The sequence below is a fragment of the Protobothrops mucrosquamatus genome, unplaced genomic scaffold (assembly GCF_001527695.2).
Source record: "Protobothrops mucrosquamatus isolate PMUCROS unplaced genomic scaffold, P.Mucros_1.0 scaffold269, whole genome shotgun sequence".
In the NCBI taxonomy this organism is placed as follows: Eukaryota; Metazoa; Chordata; class Lepidosauria; order Squamata; family Viperidae; genus Protobothrops; species Protobothrops mucrosquamatus.
In genome coordinates this window covers 649,277-665,679 of record NW_015386614.1, presented here as the reverse complement: position 1 = coordinate 665,679, position 16,403 = coordinate 649,277, and the positions used below count along the sequence as shown (strand labels likewise).

The 16,403-nt window shown below is 42.1% G+C and overlaps 1 protein-coding gene across 1 annotated transcript in view; it reads left to right on the top strand.

Moving 5' to 3' along the window:
• Positions 1–10,359: 10,359 nt before the first annotated feature.
• Positions 10,360–16,403, top strand: part of LOC107286289 (unconventional myosin-Id) — a 68,208-nt gene continuing 62,164 nt past the window's right edge. The window contains exons 1-4 of the mRNA XM_015814639.1: positions 10,360–11,971; positions 12,827–13,024; positions 14,345–14,463; positions 15,573–15,668. Of these exons, the coding sequence (XP_015670125.1) occupies positions 10,360–11,971; positions 12,827–13,024; positions 14,345–14,463; positions 15,573–15,668 (2,025 nt within the window). The remainder of the gene's footprint in view (positions 11,972–12,826; positions 13,025–14,344; positions 14,464–15,572; positions 15,669–16,403) is intronic.

Below are 16,403 nucleotides of genomic sequence, written 5' to 3'. Positions count from 1 at the left end.
AAACCATACTATGATCAGTCAAAGTTCTAGGGAAAATTTTAGTTTTATTACAGTCAGTAAGTAAATCAGTCGATATCAAAACAAAATCAATCCTTGAGAAAGAGTCATGTCTATGAGAAAAAAAAGTAAAATCACGTTCATTAATATGTTGTGATCTCCAAACGTCCATCAATTCTAAATCATCTTTCATAGCAAAAAAAGGACTTAGGTAATCTGGAAAGGGTTACATCCTTGGAGGTTGTTTTTTTATCTTTTAACGTATCCAGAACCCCATTCCAGTCTCCCATAACAATCAAAGAGTTATAGTCCAACGCCACAATTTTCTGATGTAGTTGTCTATAAAATTGCTTTTGAGCTACAAGTTGGTTGGGTGCATAAACCCCTATTATTAAACACTTTCTTCCATTTAAATTTATTTCCACAAATAAATATCTTCCTTCTTTATCAGTTTCTTTTAAAATAGGTGAAAGATGTCTTTTGATGTACATTGCAACCCCAGCTCTCTTTTTTAAAGCAGATGCGGCAAACAGGTCTCCAAGCTTAGAATTCATTAGAAGTTTTTGATCTTTAGCCACAATATGAGTCTCTTGTAAACATGTAATATCATTATTAAAATGTCTTAAGTAGTGAAAAATCTTACGTCTTTTGTGGGGAACATTAAGTCCACCTACATTCCATGATATTAACTTACACATTAGGAGGTTTTATTCCACTGACAATACTAGCCGCATATGATTTCACAAAGACCTTAGGTCGAGCGCCACCTACTGGCTGCGAAATAGCCGGTACTTGACAATCAGCTGCAGGGGTGTCAGCTGGTGGACGAGCTGTCATCTGTCTTTCCTTTTCCTTGCGTCTATGAGCTGCGCGCGTAATTCTTTGTTCCTTCCCATTGGCTTTTGGACTTTCCTCTAAGTCTTGGACAGAAGCAGAAGAAAAATCCACAATCATCTGCTCAACCACGTCAATCCTCTGGGGTGTAGGTGGGCGTTCTGATTGTAAAACAGACGCCATAAAGTCCTTGGCTTTATTAATCGAATTAAGCCTGTAGCGTTTGCCAGCTATTGTTACAATTATGCCCACCGGTATGTCCCATCTAAAGTTTATTTGTCTATTCTTCAACTCCTGTGTCAGAAAAGCATAGTCTCTGCGCGCTCTAAGTATTTTCGCTGGAATTTCTTTTAAAAGAATAATATCTTGATTCAAAATTTTAAATCTCTGTTGGTAAAAGAGCTGCATTATTTCATTACGTCTCGACTTTCTTGTAAAATATATCACTATATCTCTAGGTAGATTTTTTTGTCTTGCAAACCAAGAGTTCACCCTAAAAACACGCTCTATTTCCAAATAAATTTCTTGACCACACGACAAAGCATCCCCAAGTGCATCTGCAATTACTGATTTTCACTATCTTAAATCTGCTAAAACGGTTGCTGGAATTGGGTATGTCTAGTTCAGTGGTTCTCAACCTTTTTAATGCCGCGACCCCAACCGGTCGTAAGTCGAGGACTAAACCGGTCGTAAGTCGAGGACTAAACCGGTCGTAAGTCGAGGACTAAACCGGTCGTAAGTCGAGGACTACCCAACTGGTTGTAAGTCGAGGACTTTCCCTGCCTGGGAGCGCCGCGCATGCGTGGTTCCGCCCCTGCGCCGGCCGAGGCGTAGCTGGCAAGCGGCAGAGACGGAGCAGGCTGAGCACCAGCTGGCCCAGCCCAAGGGAGGTAAGGCACCCGCCGGAAAAGGGGGAAAAAAATGGCGGACAAAAAAAATGGACAAAAAAAGTGGCGGACAGCCTTGCTTGGCGACCCTCATGAAATGGTCGATCGACCCCAAATGGGGTCCCGACCCACAGGTTGAGAACCACTGGTCTAGTTTAACGAAGAGAAGGACGAGGGGGGACATGATAGCAGTGTTCCAATATCTCAGGGGCTGCCACAAAGAAGAGGGAGTCAAGCTATTCTCCAAAGTGCCTGAGGCCAGGACAAGAAGCAACGGGTGGAAAATAATCAAGGAGAGAAGCAACCTAGAACTAAGGAGAAATTTCCTGACAGTTAGAACAATTAACCAGTAGAACAACCTGCCTCCAGAAGCGGTGAATGCTCCAACACTGGAAGTTTTTAAGAAGAGATTGGACAGCCATCTGTTCGAAATGTGTAGGGTTTCCTGCTTGAGCAGGGGGTTGGAGTCGATGACCTCCAAGGTCCCTTCCAACTTTATTATTATTATTATTATTATTATTATTATTATTATTATTATTATTATTATTATTATTATTATTATTATTATTATTATTATTATTATTATTTCTTTTCATTACAGGTAGAACTCAATTTATGACCGCAGTTGAGCCCAAACTTTCTGTTGCTAGATGAGACAATTAAGTGATTTGCCCCATTTTACAACTTTTCTTGTCCCAGTTGTTAAATGAATCACTGTGGTTGTTAAGTTAGTAATATGGTTGTTAAGTGAATCTGGCTTCCCTATTGACTTTGCTTGTCAGAAGGTCGCAAAAATTGATAACATGACCCATGCACAGTGCATTCGTTATAAATATGAACCAGTTGCCAAGCATCTGAATAGTGATCACATCACCATGGGGATGCTACAATGGTATTGAGTGTGGAAAACAGTCATAAGTTGCTTTTTTCAGTGCCATTGTAACTTTGAATGGTCACTAAACAAATGGTTGTAAGTTGAGGACTACCTGTACTTTTAATAAATCTGCTCTTAAAAATATTTATTTTCTCAATTAAAGCAATCTGTATATGTCTGCTGAACTTCCTATAGCAAGAAGAAATTCTTAGACAAGATTTTTCTTGAAAGTTTTTATTCATTCCTGTTTTTTGCCTTTCTGAAGACAGCACCCATTAATAATGGCAATATTGTTTACCAAAAGTCTATCTCAAAAATGTGGAATCTGATTTTCATGCTTCCCTCCTCTTTTGCTTTTCCTAATGCTAATTATTTTATGTATTAAGGAATGGAATCGGTCTGGAGTAAATGAGGAAGAAATTAATATTAGTGCAGGTTGTAAACTTTGCTACAGGCAGTTTTGCTATGTGGAACCCAGTATATCATGATTTATTTTTATATGGTGAAGTGGGACAAGGATTAGTAGCTGCCACTTAGTTAATGAAATTTGATTATTCTGGGGAAATTATGCATGTGTTCACATACTGGGAAAAAGGTCACGTTTAAACCATTTTTGTTGCTTATCCAAGAGTTAACTGAATTTACAGATAATGCTACAATAAAACATGGTTTATCCAGGAATGAGTAGTATTTGGGGGTTTAGCCTTTTGATTTTCTGGAAGTAAGGAGGAGGCTGTTTAGTGACATGGTAACATTACTAGAAAAAGCTGAATTATTGTTAACTCCTGTTTTGAAGAGTTTGCATCCAAAGTGCTTAGGATCAGATTCATGCAGTGCTTAAAAACTTCTGTATGGAGACATATTTTTATCATTATTAGAACTTTGGATACTATCGTAATATAAGTGCAAACTAGCAGCCTGTCTGATGAATTCTGGGCAGTGCAGAAGCTTGTACTGTAGATATGCATTAAGGAATATATTGTTTTACCTGCTTTTTAATCATTTTCAGCTGTTATTTCACTCTTCTAATGCAGGATCTGAAAACAAATTCACATTATTTATTACTTGTTGATAAGAAGTTGCAGCTTGTTAGGACTTGTCAGATAATATGTCACCCTCACTTGTTTCCCTGTTGGAATTGCATCACTTTTATACTGTCTTTTTTTGTTATTATTGCTTTTCCCATGTGAGGCAACCAGAACTCATGTCTTTGCTTGTATGGTCATATATGAGCAGAGAGCTGTTGTTTCAAATTGAATAATAGCCAGCCTCTCCTGTCCAGAAGAATTACGGAAAGGAACTTCAGGGGTGAACTCTAGAAAAGCATTAGCTCCTCCAGATAATAACTCTGTATATTGTTCAGTTATTGCTGAAAGGAATTTTAATGGAAGAAGCTACTGTATGTTTGGAAACATGCTGTTTAAGTCTTATTTTCATAAGTATGCAGAGTGCTTTATATCACTGACCCCCTTGAATGTTTTTTTTCCAGAATGAAATATCAAGTATATATTTATATCATTTATTTCATTGCTAATATTGCTGATTTTATTATAGCTTTCTATTGTATGCATGGTTTATTAATTGCTTTATAATGTTGGAATTGCATCACTTTTATACTGTATCTGAATTATATACTTTTGGATTAAAAGAAATGGGCCTAAAAGTGGTCTATTAAGAAAATGTGGACACATCTCTCTTGAAAGAAACATCTTGTGTTCCCATTTTATGTATAAAGTAATTGGCTAGTGTTCCAAATTAGATATATGATTGATTCAGTGGTGTTGTACATTTTAGCTAGATCTATCAGTTTTCCTTTGAAGTTCAAATGCTGAAATTCAGAAACAGTGCTGTACTGTATTTAAAAATTCTCAGTATTCACAAAGCAGCATAGAGCAAGACAAATGTAAAATATTTCTTTATAAGAAAACAATGAAGCTTCTAGGCGCATAGTTGCTGATAGCTTGTGGCCCATTAATAGCAAGAAGGGAATTGAAAAACGTTTAAGAAATGCTTTTTTATTGCTATGCTTTGACAATTAGAAGAAAGTCTATATTTGAGACAGATTTCCATGTAAATTTAGCAAAAACTTTGGAATTTGACTATCAGGAATTCTGGCTGTAACAAGCATAGAGGGAAGCTAAAAGATTGAATTGGAAATGTGATATTCCACAGGTCAAGAAATAACTAAGAAATATGTGAGTTATCTGTTGGAAAAAACAATATTTTCTGATAAAACGTATCAATATGTGCTTCTATTGCAGATTTTGTATTATTTTATACTGTTCATATAGTAATGAATTCATTAGTAAACCAATGACTATTGATAAATGTAAAATATAAGATAAATTTTCTTTTTTCTTTTCTTTATTTTTTAATGTTATTTGAAGTTATCTCGCTTCTAATTCTTATTTTTATTTTAAGATTAAAAATTGTTTTGTCAATTGTGTATTAAATAAATAAATAAATAAATAAATAAATAAATAAATAAATAAATTTGGTGCAAAGTTTATATTCAAAAAGATAAATGGTCTGAAAAATCCATAGTGATTCAGTAATGTTAAATTCTCTAGCACAGTGATGGCGAACCTTTTAGAGACCGAGTGCCCAAACTGCAACCCAAAATGCACTTATGTATCATCGGGTGCCGGGTGGGTGTGGCCCATTGGGTGGGCATAGCCAATTGGGTGGGCATGGCCAATTGGGTGGGCGTGGCTGCCGTGATAACGGCAGACTGGGTGGGACTAAAAAGTTCAATCAATCAATTCCAACTTTGTGAGATCTTTTTTCCCCCCGCAAGAAGTTGAAATTGATTGATTGATTGAATCTTTTTTTTTTGCACACGGCAGTGGAGGCCTAAAGCAAAAAGGTTTTATAAAACCCAGCTGAAGGCCTAGGACTGGGGTGATGGCGCACGGGCCCACAGAGAGGGCTCTGCATGCCACCTGTCGCACATGTGCCATAGGTTCGCCACCATGGCTCTAGCAGATACCCAGTAAAAATCCATTGTCTACGTTTGCTCTGACTATACTGATGTCCAAACCTTGCATTGTTTTGACTATGTATTTCCTCCTCAACACATGTAATCCTCAATGTATGATCACAATCGACCCAAAAAATTCTAGACAGTTGTTAAGAGAATTTTGCCCCATTTTACAATCTTTCTTGCCACAGTTAAGTGAATCAATGCAATTGTTAAGTCAGAAACCCAATTGTTAAGTGAATCCGGTTTCCTCATTGACTTTGCTTGTCAGAAAGTCGCAAAAGCTGATCACATGACTTTGGGACACAGCAACGGCCATAAATATGAACCAGTTGCCAATATCCGGATTTGGATCACATGACCATAGGGATACTGAATAGTTATAAATCAGTGCTGTTGAAACTTTGAATGGTCACTGAATGAATGGTTGTAAGCCAAAGACTACCTGTATATTGAAACTTATCTCCTCAGATAAAAAATTCTATCTTATAAAAAGTGTGTGGGGGGGTGTTATCTCAACAACTATTGTAATATTTCATGATATCTGATACTCCCAAGTAAGAGGTCAGATTGCTTCTGCTGGAAAGCAATTATGTGGCATGTGGAATTTAGCCAAGAAAGAAAGATAGTAAAGATAGTATCCATAGGAAACTAAATAAACGGATTAAAGCACCTCTGCTCTTTGAACGATATTGATAAGCTTGTAGTGCATTATGTGTAATTTCTTTATTGGTTTGTATTCTTGATATGTATTGTTCCTGATGTAAACAGTTTCATTCCTCTTTTCTTTTACTTCATATCAGAGAAATAATACTATTAATAGCACTGAAAATGTGGTACAGGTAGTCCTCAACTTACAACAGTTCATTTAGTGACTGTTCGAAGTTACAACAGCACTGAAAAAAGTGGCTTATGATCATTTTTCACACTCAACGACCATTGCAGCATCTCCATAGTCACGTGATCAGAATTCAGATGCTTGGCAACTGATTCATATTTATGACCGTTGCTGTGTCTCTGGCTCACGGGATCCTCTTTTTTGCGACCTTCTGGCAAGCGAAGTCAGTGAGGAAGCCGGATTCACTTAACAGCCATATTCTTAACAACTATAGTAATTCACTTAACAACTGTGGCTAAAAATTGGACAAAATTTACTTAACAACTGTCTCACTTAGCAACAAAAACTTGGGGCTCAATTGTCGTGAATGGAGGACTATCTGTAAATGTGATCATGCTAACAGTTTTCAAAGAAGGTAGAAAATTGGACTCTGAAAAAAGAAAACGAGAGATATTTTTTTCAGAGAAGTGACAGTAACTGACAATACTACGCAAGCTTGCTTAGAGGTAAGTCCCACGGAGTGTGTTGGTTTTTAAATACACACTTTCCAGGATGTTTATTTGATTTTCCAATTTAGCCTACAGTCTTGGTATTTCTGGATACTCCCCCATTTAAATTCTATTTAGGTGTGACTCTCTTTTTAAAAATCATATACCTGCTGCCAAATGCTGCCACCTGGAATTTATTGGACAGTAAAGACACCAAGTTGGTGTGGCATTTGATTACTGCATCCGTGCCAATTTCTTGCAGTGTTGTAGAAGTAGTTTGCCACAGCCTTCTTCTGGGAATTATTTCTTTTTCTTTTACTTTGAGTTTCCAGTGTAACTCACTGCTCTGAAAATTCAGCAACTAACCAAAATTAACCCTGCCTAGCAGGTGAGATCAGGCAACATCATTTAGGCGCTGCCACAGAATTCAAACCAAAGACAAAAGCTAGGTCCCAGTTTGTAAAAATGAATTTTACTGTTTTATTGGGATCCTCTTAAATCAATCAGTTTTGCTTAGACAGTAGTTAAATGCAATCTTATAGCCAATTAGCGTTTATAGAATAGCTGATATTTGTAAAGTACTGATATCCAGTAAATATGAATTATATTCAGAGCTTTAAAAAACCAATATTTCTAGAGTATCTCAGATATCTAAATGATTTGGAGTCTTGAATTTCTGTACTCCTAAGACAACAAAGGTATAACAATATTATAGGAGAAAAGCCAAATTAATTTATACTTTCCAAAATTGGTAGAAAAAGATGCTATTAGAATTAGATCCTTCCAACAAATGTTATTAAAAGGAAGAAGCTTTTGTGAACTGTGGCTCACTTCATCAAATGGATGGAGTGGCTAAACTGAAGTAGGATTTAAATTGGGATGGAGTGGAGAGCTTTCCCTTTAGGGATTGGGTAGCAAGCCCATACTTAAATAGAGGCAACCTAGCCTAAGGCAGATTTTTAAAAGAAAGAAAAACCAACAACAAAATAATGCCAAAATGGAACCAGATACTGTCACAAGCCCAAATGCTCATTTTCTCTCCAGATTTACATCAACAGCAAATAGCCCAAGAAGGATCAGTGGATACAAGTTTAACATCAGGACTCAAAACAGATTTGAAATAATATTAGGACTTTCAACATTCATGGATGTTCTGTTGAGGATTTTAAAATAATCATTTTGGAAAAATGAAATTTTAACTGCACAATTCAATAAGAATTACATGACTTTAGAATCCTTGCAAGCTTTTATTCTCAGCCTAGGTTATCTGGCAGAATAGTATAATCTATTAATAAAATGAATTCCAAGCACATATATCTAGATATGTAATTCTAGCTTCTTGTCCCTAGATATATGTACCTTTTGCTAAATATAAAAATTTGATTCTGACTGTTGCCTTGTTTTCCTTTTGTCTACATGACTTTTATATATACAAGGTGACTAAAGAAAGCCAGTTAAAATTCAGTCAGAGAGATGGCAGCGGAAATGCCTTGTTCTTGATTTATTGTGTTTTCTAGGAAGTCATTCAATCCTCCATTGCCTTTCTTTTGTTTTGCTCTTCTTTCCTAATGTCTGTGGATAAAACAGACATTCCAAGCTTATTTTCACTCTACAATACAGTATGGGGGAGGAATGGCTTAGGATATTTTCTGATGCAAATAGATAGAAAAGCATTCATGTGTTCCCCTTTTTATGATTTGACTTTTCCTTCTTTCTGTCCAAGATTTTTGCTTTGTAGTAAATTAAAATTACAATGTGCCAGAAAAACATTTTTTCTTAAAGCCTTGTCTTGTGAATTGAACTACATTCTCTAGTAGCTGGCTACTTTGAAATATACATCCATTCCTTCATTATCAGTAACAGTTAATGTGAATGAAAAGGTTGAAAGTATATGGAAATCAGATCCCTGGGTGACTTTTAAATCTTTAATTCTAGTTTAAATTAAGGGGGAAATTATTTAGGCTTTTAAGTAAAATCCCTTTTTCTCCAGCACTGGAGATGGAGGATCCACCCATGGGTAGTAGACTGTATTCCTGCCCAATCAGATTAAGTCAGCCAAAGTTGCCACGCCCGTCCTGGACCATAGATCCCAGTCTTGACTTAATCTTGCCCATGGACGGACGTATAACTCTGGCTCTCAGGCAGGTATAGTCTTGGCTATTGGTGAATCCTCCACCTTCTTTGGCTATTTAGTCTAATTGAAAAATTTGGGAACTGTTAGAAAATAATAGTTTATCCAAGCCTTCAATTGGGAGTAGGAACGTGATCACAGGATAGAAGGGGCTCCTTCTTCCTTTCCCCCTCCCAGTATTGACAGGGTAGAAGGGGATCCTTCTCATCCCTCTCATCTCCCAACATCTATTGGATCCGTTCTCACCGGAGCTCGCGGCTGCGGCCCAGTGACGAACGGAGTGAAAGACTTGCCTTGCAGCAAGCGAGGCTCGTTGCAGGCCCGTTTGGGATCGACCACAAACTCAGGGCCTTCCGAATCGGCACCCCGGCTGAGGAGACGCGCGCGCGCGCGCCTTAAACCGTCGGGGCCGTCTTGGCGTTCAAGCGGCTGTTCGGCAGATAACCCTTTCACTAATCGCCGACAAACGGCCTGGGAAAGAGCGCGAGCGGCAAGGGACTCCTGCTGGCTTAAGGAACAGATGAACGTCCGTTCGTCCCTCATTTGCATTTTAGGCGCGCCAGCGGGGGTTCCTTCTATCGTCGGAGTTGTTTCCCTCAGGCCTTGCAGCTCGCCGTTAGAGTTGATTGCCAGCGCGCGCAACCGCCATTTTGGACCGCGCAACGAGGGAAATATCCGGGGAGGCCTTACAGTTCGCTCAGGGCTTATTGCCATCGCGCGCGGCCGCCATTTTGAACCGCGCGTCGAGGAAATTAGCCGGGGAACTATCAGTTCCAAAAGAAAATAAAGGGCTTTCCCCAACTATATTTTACTCTCAGGTGTTTAAAAAATAGTCACTTGCTTGAAAAAAGGGGGGTTTGGCATTACACACAACGCCCAATATTCAACGGGCCGCCATTTTGAGGTTCGGCCGCCATTTTGCGGACCTCCTCTGACTGGTATCTTGCCCCCCCATTATCACACAGTTAGATCTACCTTGTGATAGGGATCCTGAGCAGCCCTACAAAATTCCTCCTCAGGCCCTCGTGTCTCCTAGCCTGCTTGCTTGCCATTTAAGGGCCAAAGTCACTCCTTTCGTGACTGTTATTTGCCATTTTGGCCACGAGGATTCCAGGTGCTCCATCAGAGCATCTGTCCTTTTCCTCCTCAAATTAGGCCGGATTCCAGACATACTCGGAGTGTGCCTGTCCTTTTCCGACCAATAATAATACTTAGTGGGTTCCCAAAAGTACCTGGGTTCCATACGTACCCTCAGTGCGTGTGTCCTCACCCAGAGGTTGTATTCTCTAGATACCAGGGGGTCCCACTCGAGCCTCTGTGCTATCTGAGAATGGAGGCTACCAATTCTTCCTCAGCAGCCGCTGCGCCTCCTCTACCCACCTTATTGTCTGCCGCTCCACCCAGTCTGGAGGGTCCTGACATGCCTACATCTAAAACCAAGGGCAGGTCTACGAACAAGACCTCCAAGAGGGCAGACAAACAAGCCAGCCGGAGACATCAGGCCCTTGAAAAGGAATTTTCTAGAGCACAAAAGGCAGCTAGATTAGATCTCCCCCAAACTGAGGGATTAACATACACTCTACCCTTGGGACCTCCCGCCTTTTCCCCGAGGGGATGGACTATGGGAGAACTCTCTCATTCCCCCGTACCTCCTGATCCGCGGTCACATTACGGCCCCCCAGAGGCAACCTTCACCCCTACAGCTGCAGGCCTCCGACCTACGGAGTCTGTCCCCATGCCTTCGGAGGATCGCCTGGCCTTCTTGATTGCACAAGCAGTTGATAGCGCCTTGAACGCCAGGGCGATTCCGCCTAGACCTCCGATTGCGAATCCCATCCCTACACAAGGTCAGGCTGGGGAGACTTATGAAGCACCTTCCTCACCATCAGAATCCTCGTACTCAGAGGGTCTATCCCTCCAGGACCAGGGCACTGACCAAGGGTTTCCAATGTCTGAGGAGGAGGAGACTTCCCCTGATGCTCCGACATTCAGTGGCATGTTTAATCCTTCTGCTTTCGTCACCCTGCTCCGGAAGGTCGCATCCACAGCCCACCGGGGATCTGAGCCTCCTTCAATGGCGGCCACTGTTTCCCTGGATCCGGAGTTGGATCCCAATTTTACTGAGCCAGTGGCGGCTCAACATCGCATCCCATGCCCTCCCATGTTCATGACCGCTATACAAAAACAATGGGCTTCCCCAGCTTCCCTCCCTCTGCCTAGTACCAATGACAAGAGACTTTATAATGTGGCTAAGGAGCTGGAAGAGGCTTTAGAGGTACCTGCAGTCGATGAACCTCTCGGTCCCCTGGTTTCATCCACCGCCATACCCAGAGATGTCTCTGAAGCCCTCAAAGCGGAGGACCGTAAGTCCGAACTCGCTTATCGTAAGACCCATCAGGCGGCGGCTTGGGCGATTAGAGCGGCTTCCTCCGCTTCATTCTTTAATAGATCCGCCCATCGCTGGCTCAAACAGCTTCAGGCCCGGACCCCAGCTGAGGATGTCCGCTCTCACCAAGACCTTAGTAAAATGATAGCGGCCATTGAATATGCATCAGATGCATCTCTCCAAGCCACCAGGTTTGCTTCCAAGGCTATGGCATCCAGCGTAACGGGGCGGCGTATGCTTTGGCTGAAGCATTGGCGTGCCGACGTCAAATCAAAGTGGCGCCTGTCATCGGCCCCATACCAAGGAGGCAAACTGTTTGGTGGGGCCTTAGAACCGTACCTTACTGAAAATAAGGACAAGCGCAAGGTCCTCAACCACATTCTGAACAAGTTGGAGAAACGTAAGACCTTTTATCCCCGCAAACAGTCCTTTCGGCCTAACAACAGGTACACTTACAACCAGTCCTTCCAGCCTTTTCGCCCTTTTCCGGCCAGGCAGGACAGGCAGGACAGACAATACGACGCACAAACGGCTAAACCCAGGCAACAATTTCAGGGTAAGCGGCCCTTTCGGGGGAGCGGCCGCCCATTCCGGTGCTCCAAGTGACTCCCTGACGGTTATTCCCATAGGGGGCAGACTATCTCTCTTTGCCCACCAATGGGAAGCTACCAGCACGGACTCATGGGTGCTCAACACCATACGCAACGGCCTCTATTTGGAGTTCATCTCCGATCCCCCGAATCACTTTATCTCTTGCCCTTACCCTCGAAATCGAATAAAGAGGAAGCTGATGGGCGACGCCGTCCAACACCTTCTGGACATACAGGCCATAGAACCGGTTCCGGTGGACCAGAGAGGTCGGGGATTTTACTCCATCCTCTTTGTCGTTCCCAAGTCGTCGGGGGGATGGAGGGCCATCTTGGATCTCAAGGGTTTAAATTACCATCTTGTTTACCGCAAGTTCAAGATGCAGACGCTCCGATCCATCTTGGGAAGCGTACGAAAAGGAGACTTCCTGACGTCCATCGATCTCACGGAAGCGTATCTTCATATCCCCATCTCTCTCGCCCACCGCCGGTTTCTAAGGTTTGCTTACAAAGGTCAACATTACCAATACAGGGCCCTACCTTTTGGCCTTTCATCGGCTCCCAGGGTGTTTACCAAGATCCTAGCGGTCCTGGCAGCTCACTTACGGATGGTTCCGGTCAGGGTCCAATGTTACTTGGACGACATCCTGATCCAGTCATCTTCCATCCAGTCCGCCAAGGCGGATCTAACATCGGTAGTGAGCGTGCTCCAGGACCATGGGTTCTCGGTAAACTTCCTCAAGAGTCACATGATCCCCACGACAAAACTGTTACATCTGGGAGCCATAATAGACACTTTGCAATGCAAGGTGTACTTATCTCAGGAACGCCGGGACAACCTGAGGAACTCAGTCCTCCAGGTACGCAGGGGATGCACAGCGTCCTTGCTCACTCTCTCCAAATTATTGGGTCAAATGATATCGACCATAGCCATTGTTCCGTGGTCCAGACTCCACTCCAGGGAACTACAGCGGTTCCTGTTACCCTTTCAGAGGCAGAACCTCAGTGCCTCCAATCAAAGGGTGAGACTCCCCCCTCAGGTAGTGCGGTCCCTCGGATGGTGGCTGTCGCCAGCCACCCTCAAGGGGTCGCTGTTCAAAGAACCGGGCCGAACACTGCTGACGACCGACGCCAGCCTGTTTGGCTGGGGTGCGCACCTTCGATCACAGTGGGCACAGGGTCGTTGGTCCCATTCGGACCTTCGGCACGACATCAACTGGTTGGAGTTGCGGGCCATTCATTTAGCTCTCCGACATTTTCATGCTCTGGTAAGGAGGCGACACGTCCTTGTCCTCACGGACAACGTGACTGCCAAGGCTCACGTGAACAGGCAGGGGGGCACCCGTTCACGGGCTCTATTGACCGAGTCACTGTTGCTGGGATCCTGGGCAGAACACAACCTGGCCTCCATCAAGGCCGACCACATTTCGGGGAAGGAGAACACTCAAGCCGACAGGTTGAGCAGGGCCACCATAGACCACTTGGAATGGCGCCTCCATCCGAGGGTGTTCAGGGAGATTTGTCACCGTTTCGGACGTCCACTAGTGGATCTCTTTGCGTCCCCGGCCAACACACAATTAAGCCGGTTCTTCTCCCGGTTCCCCTCTCGGGGCGGAACAGATCGATGTGCTTCGATCCCCATGGCCCCCGGGTCTCCTCTATGCCTTCCCGCCGCTCCCTCTGATCCCGGCGGTGGTTCGCAAGGTTCTCCAAGAGGGCGCGGAGGTACTTCTCATTGCTCCTTATTGGCCACGGAGACCCTGGTTCGCCGATCTTCTGAGCCTGTCCATCTCGAACCCATGGCGGATTCCCCCAGACAGAGTCTCACTCAGTCAGGGGGCCATCCTCCATCAGGATCCCCAATGGCTCCAGTTAGCCGTTTGGCGATTGAGCGGTCTTGTTTGTCACGACAGCTCTGTTCCACAGGGGTGATCAATGTAATTCAAGCGTCTCGTCGCCCCTCCACTAACCGAGTTTACGAGTCCACATGGCGGAGTTTCCAATCCTGGTGCTCCAGGAAGCAGTTGTCACTTGTTCAACTCACTGTTCCTCATATTTTGGAATATCTTTTGGAGGGTCTGGAGCGGGAACTAGCCCCGAACACATTACGCAGGCAGGTAGCTGCTCTGTCCACGGTTCTATCCTGTGACTCTGTAGAGTCGTTAGGGCATCACCCCTTGATTAGATCTTTCCTCAGGGTGCGTCAAACACCAGGCCGCCTACAGTACATAGGTACCCGTCCTGGGACTTGCCGCGGGTACTTCTGGCCCTGACGAGACCGCCTTTCGAACCCCTGAGATCGTGCGAGTTTCAACACCTTACTCACAAAGTGGCCTTTTTAGTGGCAATTACGTCGGCTCGGCGTATCTCCGAGCTGGCAGCGCTCTCGGTCCGCAAGGACCTGTGTTTTTTCCGCCCAGACAGGGTGATCCTTCGCCTCGATCCCATCTTCATACCGAAGGTAAATTCAACATTCCATAAGAACCAGGACATTGTGCTCCCGGACTTTTGTCCGAACCCTTCGTGCGCCCAGGAGCGGCAATGGCATAGCTTGGATAAAATGAATTCCAAGCACATATATCTAGATATGTAATTCTAGCTTCTTGTCCCTAGATATATGTACCTTTTGCTAAATATAAAAATTTGATTCTGACTGTTGCCTTGTTTTCCTTTTGTCTACATGACTTTTATATATACAAGGTGACTAAAGAAAGCCAGTTAAAATTCAGTCAGAGAGATGGCAGCGGAGATGCCTTGTTCTTGATTTATTGTGTTTTCTAGGAAGTCATTCAATCCTCCATTGCCTTTCTTTTGTTTTGCTCTTCTTTCCTAATGTCTGTGGATAAAACAGACATTCCAAGCTTATTTTCACTCTACAATACAGTATGGGGGAGGAATGGCTTAGGATATTTTCTGATGCAAATAGATAGAAAAGCATTCATGTGTTCCCTTTTTATGATTTGACTTTTCCTTCTTTCTGTCCAAGATTTTTGCTTTGTAGTAAATTAAAATTACAATGTGCCAGAAAAACATTTTTTCTTAAAGCCTTGTCTTGTGAATTGAACTACATTCTCTAGTAGCTGGCTACTTTGAAATATACATCCATTCCTTCATTATCAGTAACAGTTAATGTGAATGAAAAGGTTGAAAGTATATGGAAATCAGATCCCTGGGTGACTTTTAAATCTTTAATTCTAGTTTAAATTAAGGGGGAAATTATTTAGGCTTTTAAGTAAAATCCCTTTTTTTGTGTGATCATCATTCCCATACCTGTCACCATGGGGTTTTTTTTCTTGTCCAATATTTCTGTGCCATCATAGAATATACTACCTTAGAATTTAGTGTGTGTTTGTGTGTGAGTGAGTGTGTGTGTGTGTGTGTGAGAGTGTGTATATACTATGGCAATAGGCCAAAAGAATGGTTTACAGTTGGCATGGACCTGTTGGCAACCTTTGAATTAAATATGTTTCCTTTCCAAGATTCCTTTATAGAAGAATTTGCCCCAGTTCAGAATGTTGTATAATAAAATAATTTGTCCTTTCACTCTCCTTGCTGTTTTGTCCCGTACAGGAAAGGAGGGATACCAAATGTGCAAAGAATGGCATTTCCTACTCGGGGAAATTGGCTGTCCTCAACACTGAGTTGAAAAATGTATTAAAAATTCAAGTATAAATTTATGTTTCAGAATATCAGTAAAAGTGGTATGCCTCCATTGTAGAAAAATTCAGCAGAATTCTGAATTTTAAGGCAATATGTAGTACAGAACTTTTTGGGTACATGTGAAAGATTGCTTTTGGTAAGATTTTGGTAAAGTTTTTAATAGAAAGTCTTTCACACTGGATGTGTGATAAAATGATAGATTATTTGCATTCTAATAAAGCAGAATAAGGCTTAATTGACTATTTCTCTTTTAGGAAGATAGGGAGAATCCTAAAGTGACATGGGAAATTAGTGTTAAGAGAAGCATTTGACAGAGGGAGAAAACTAGGAAAGAAAATCAGAAAGGAAGAGAGAAGAGGATAGTTGGTATATTTAAAAGGAAAGAGGAAACACTTTTGACAATTCTGGTTACACCCTAATTTTATTGTTAAACAAAATTTTAACTGCTGATACTACTTTATTTAATTTTGCAACATAAAAAAACACAGCTGAGATATTGTTCTACCCAGATTTTATATTCATCTCCAGAATAAACTTAAAAGAAATTATGCTACTTCAGACCAAATAAACCCAATTTCTTCCCATGGTGAAACATGAATTTGTTTTTGTTTTTTTGCCTGTCCTGTTACTTATATTTTCAATGCCACGTTTAATGATAATACATTTAAGAACAACTGCTATCTGTCTTGTGAGGAGCCAATAATTCTTATATAAATCTGGTTGAGATTTTTTTTTTAAAAA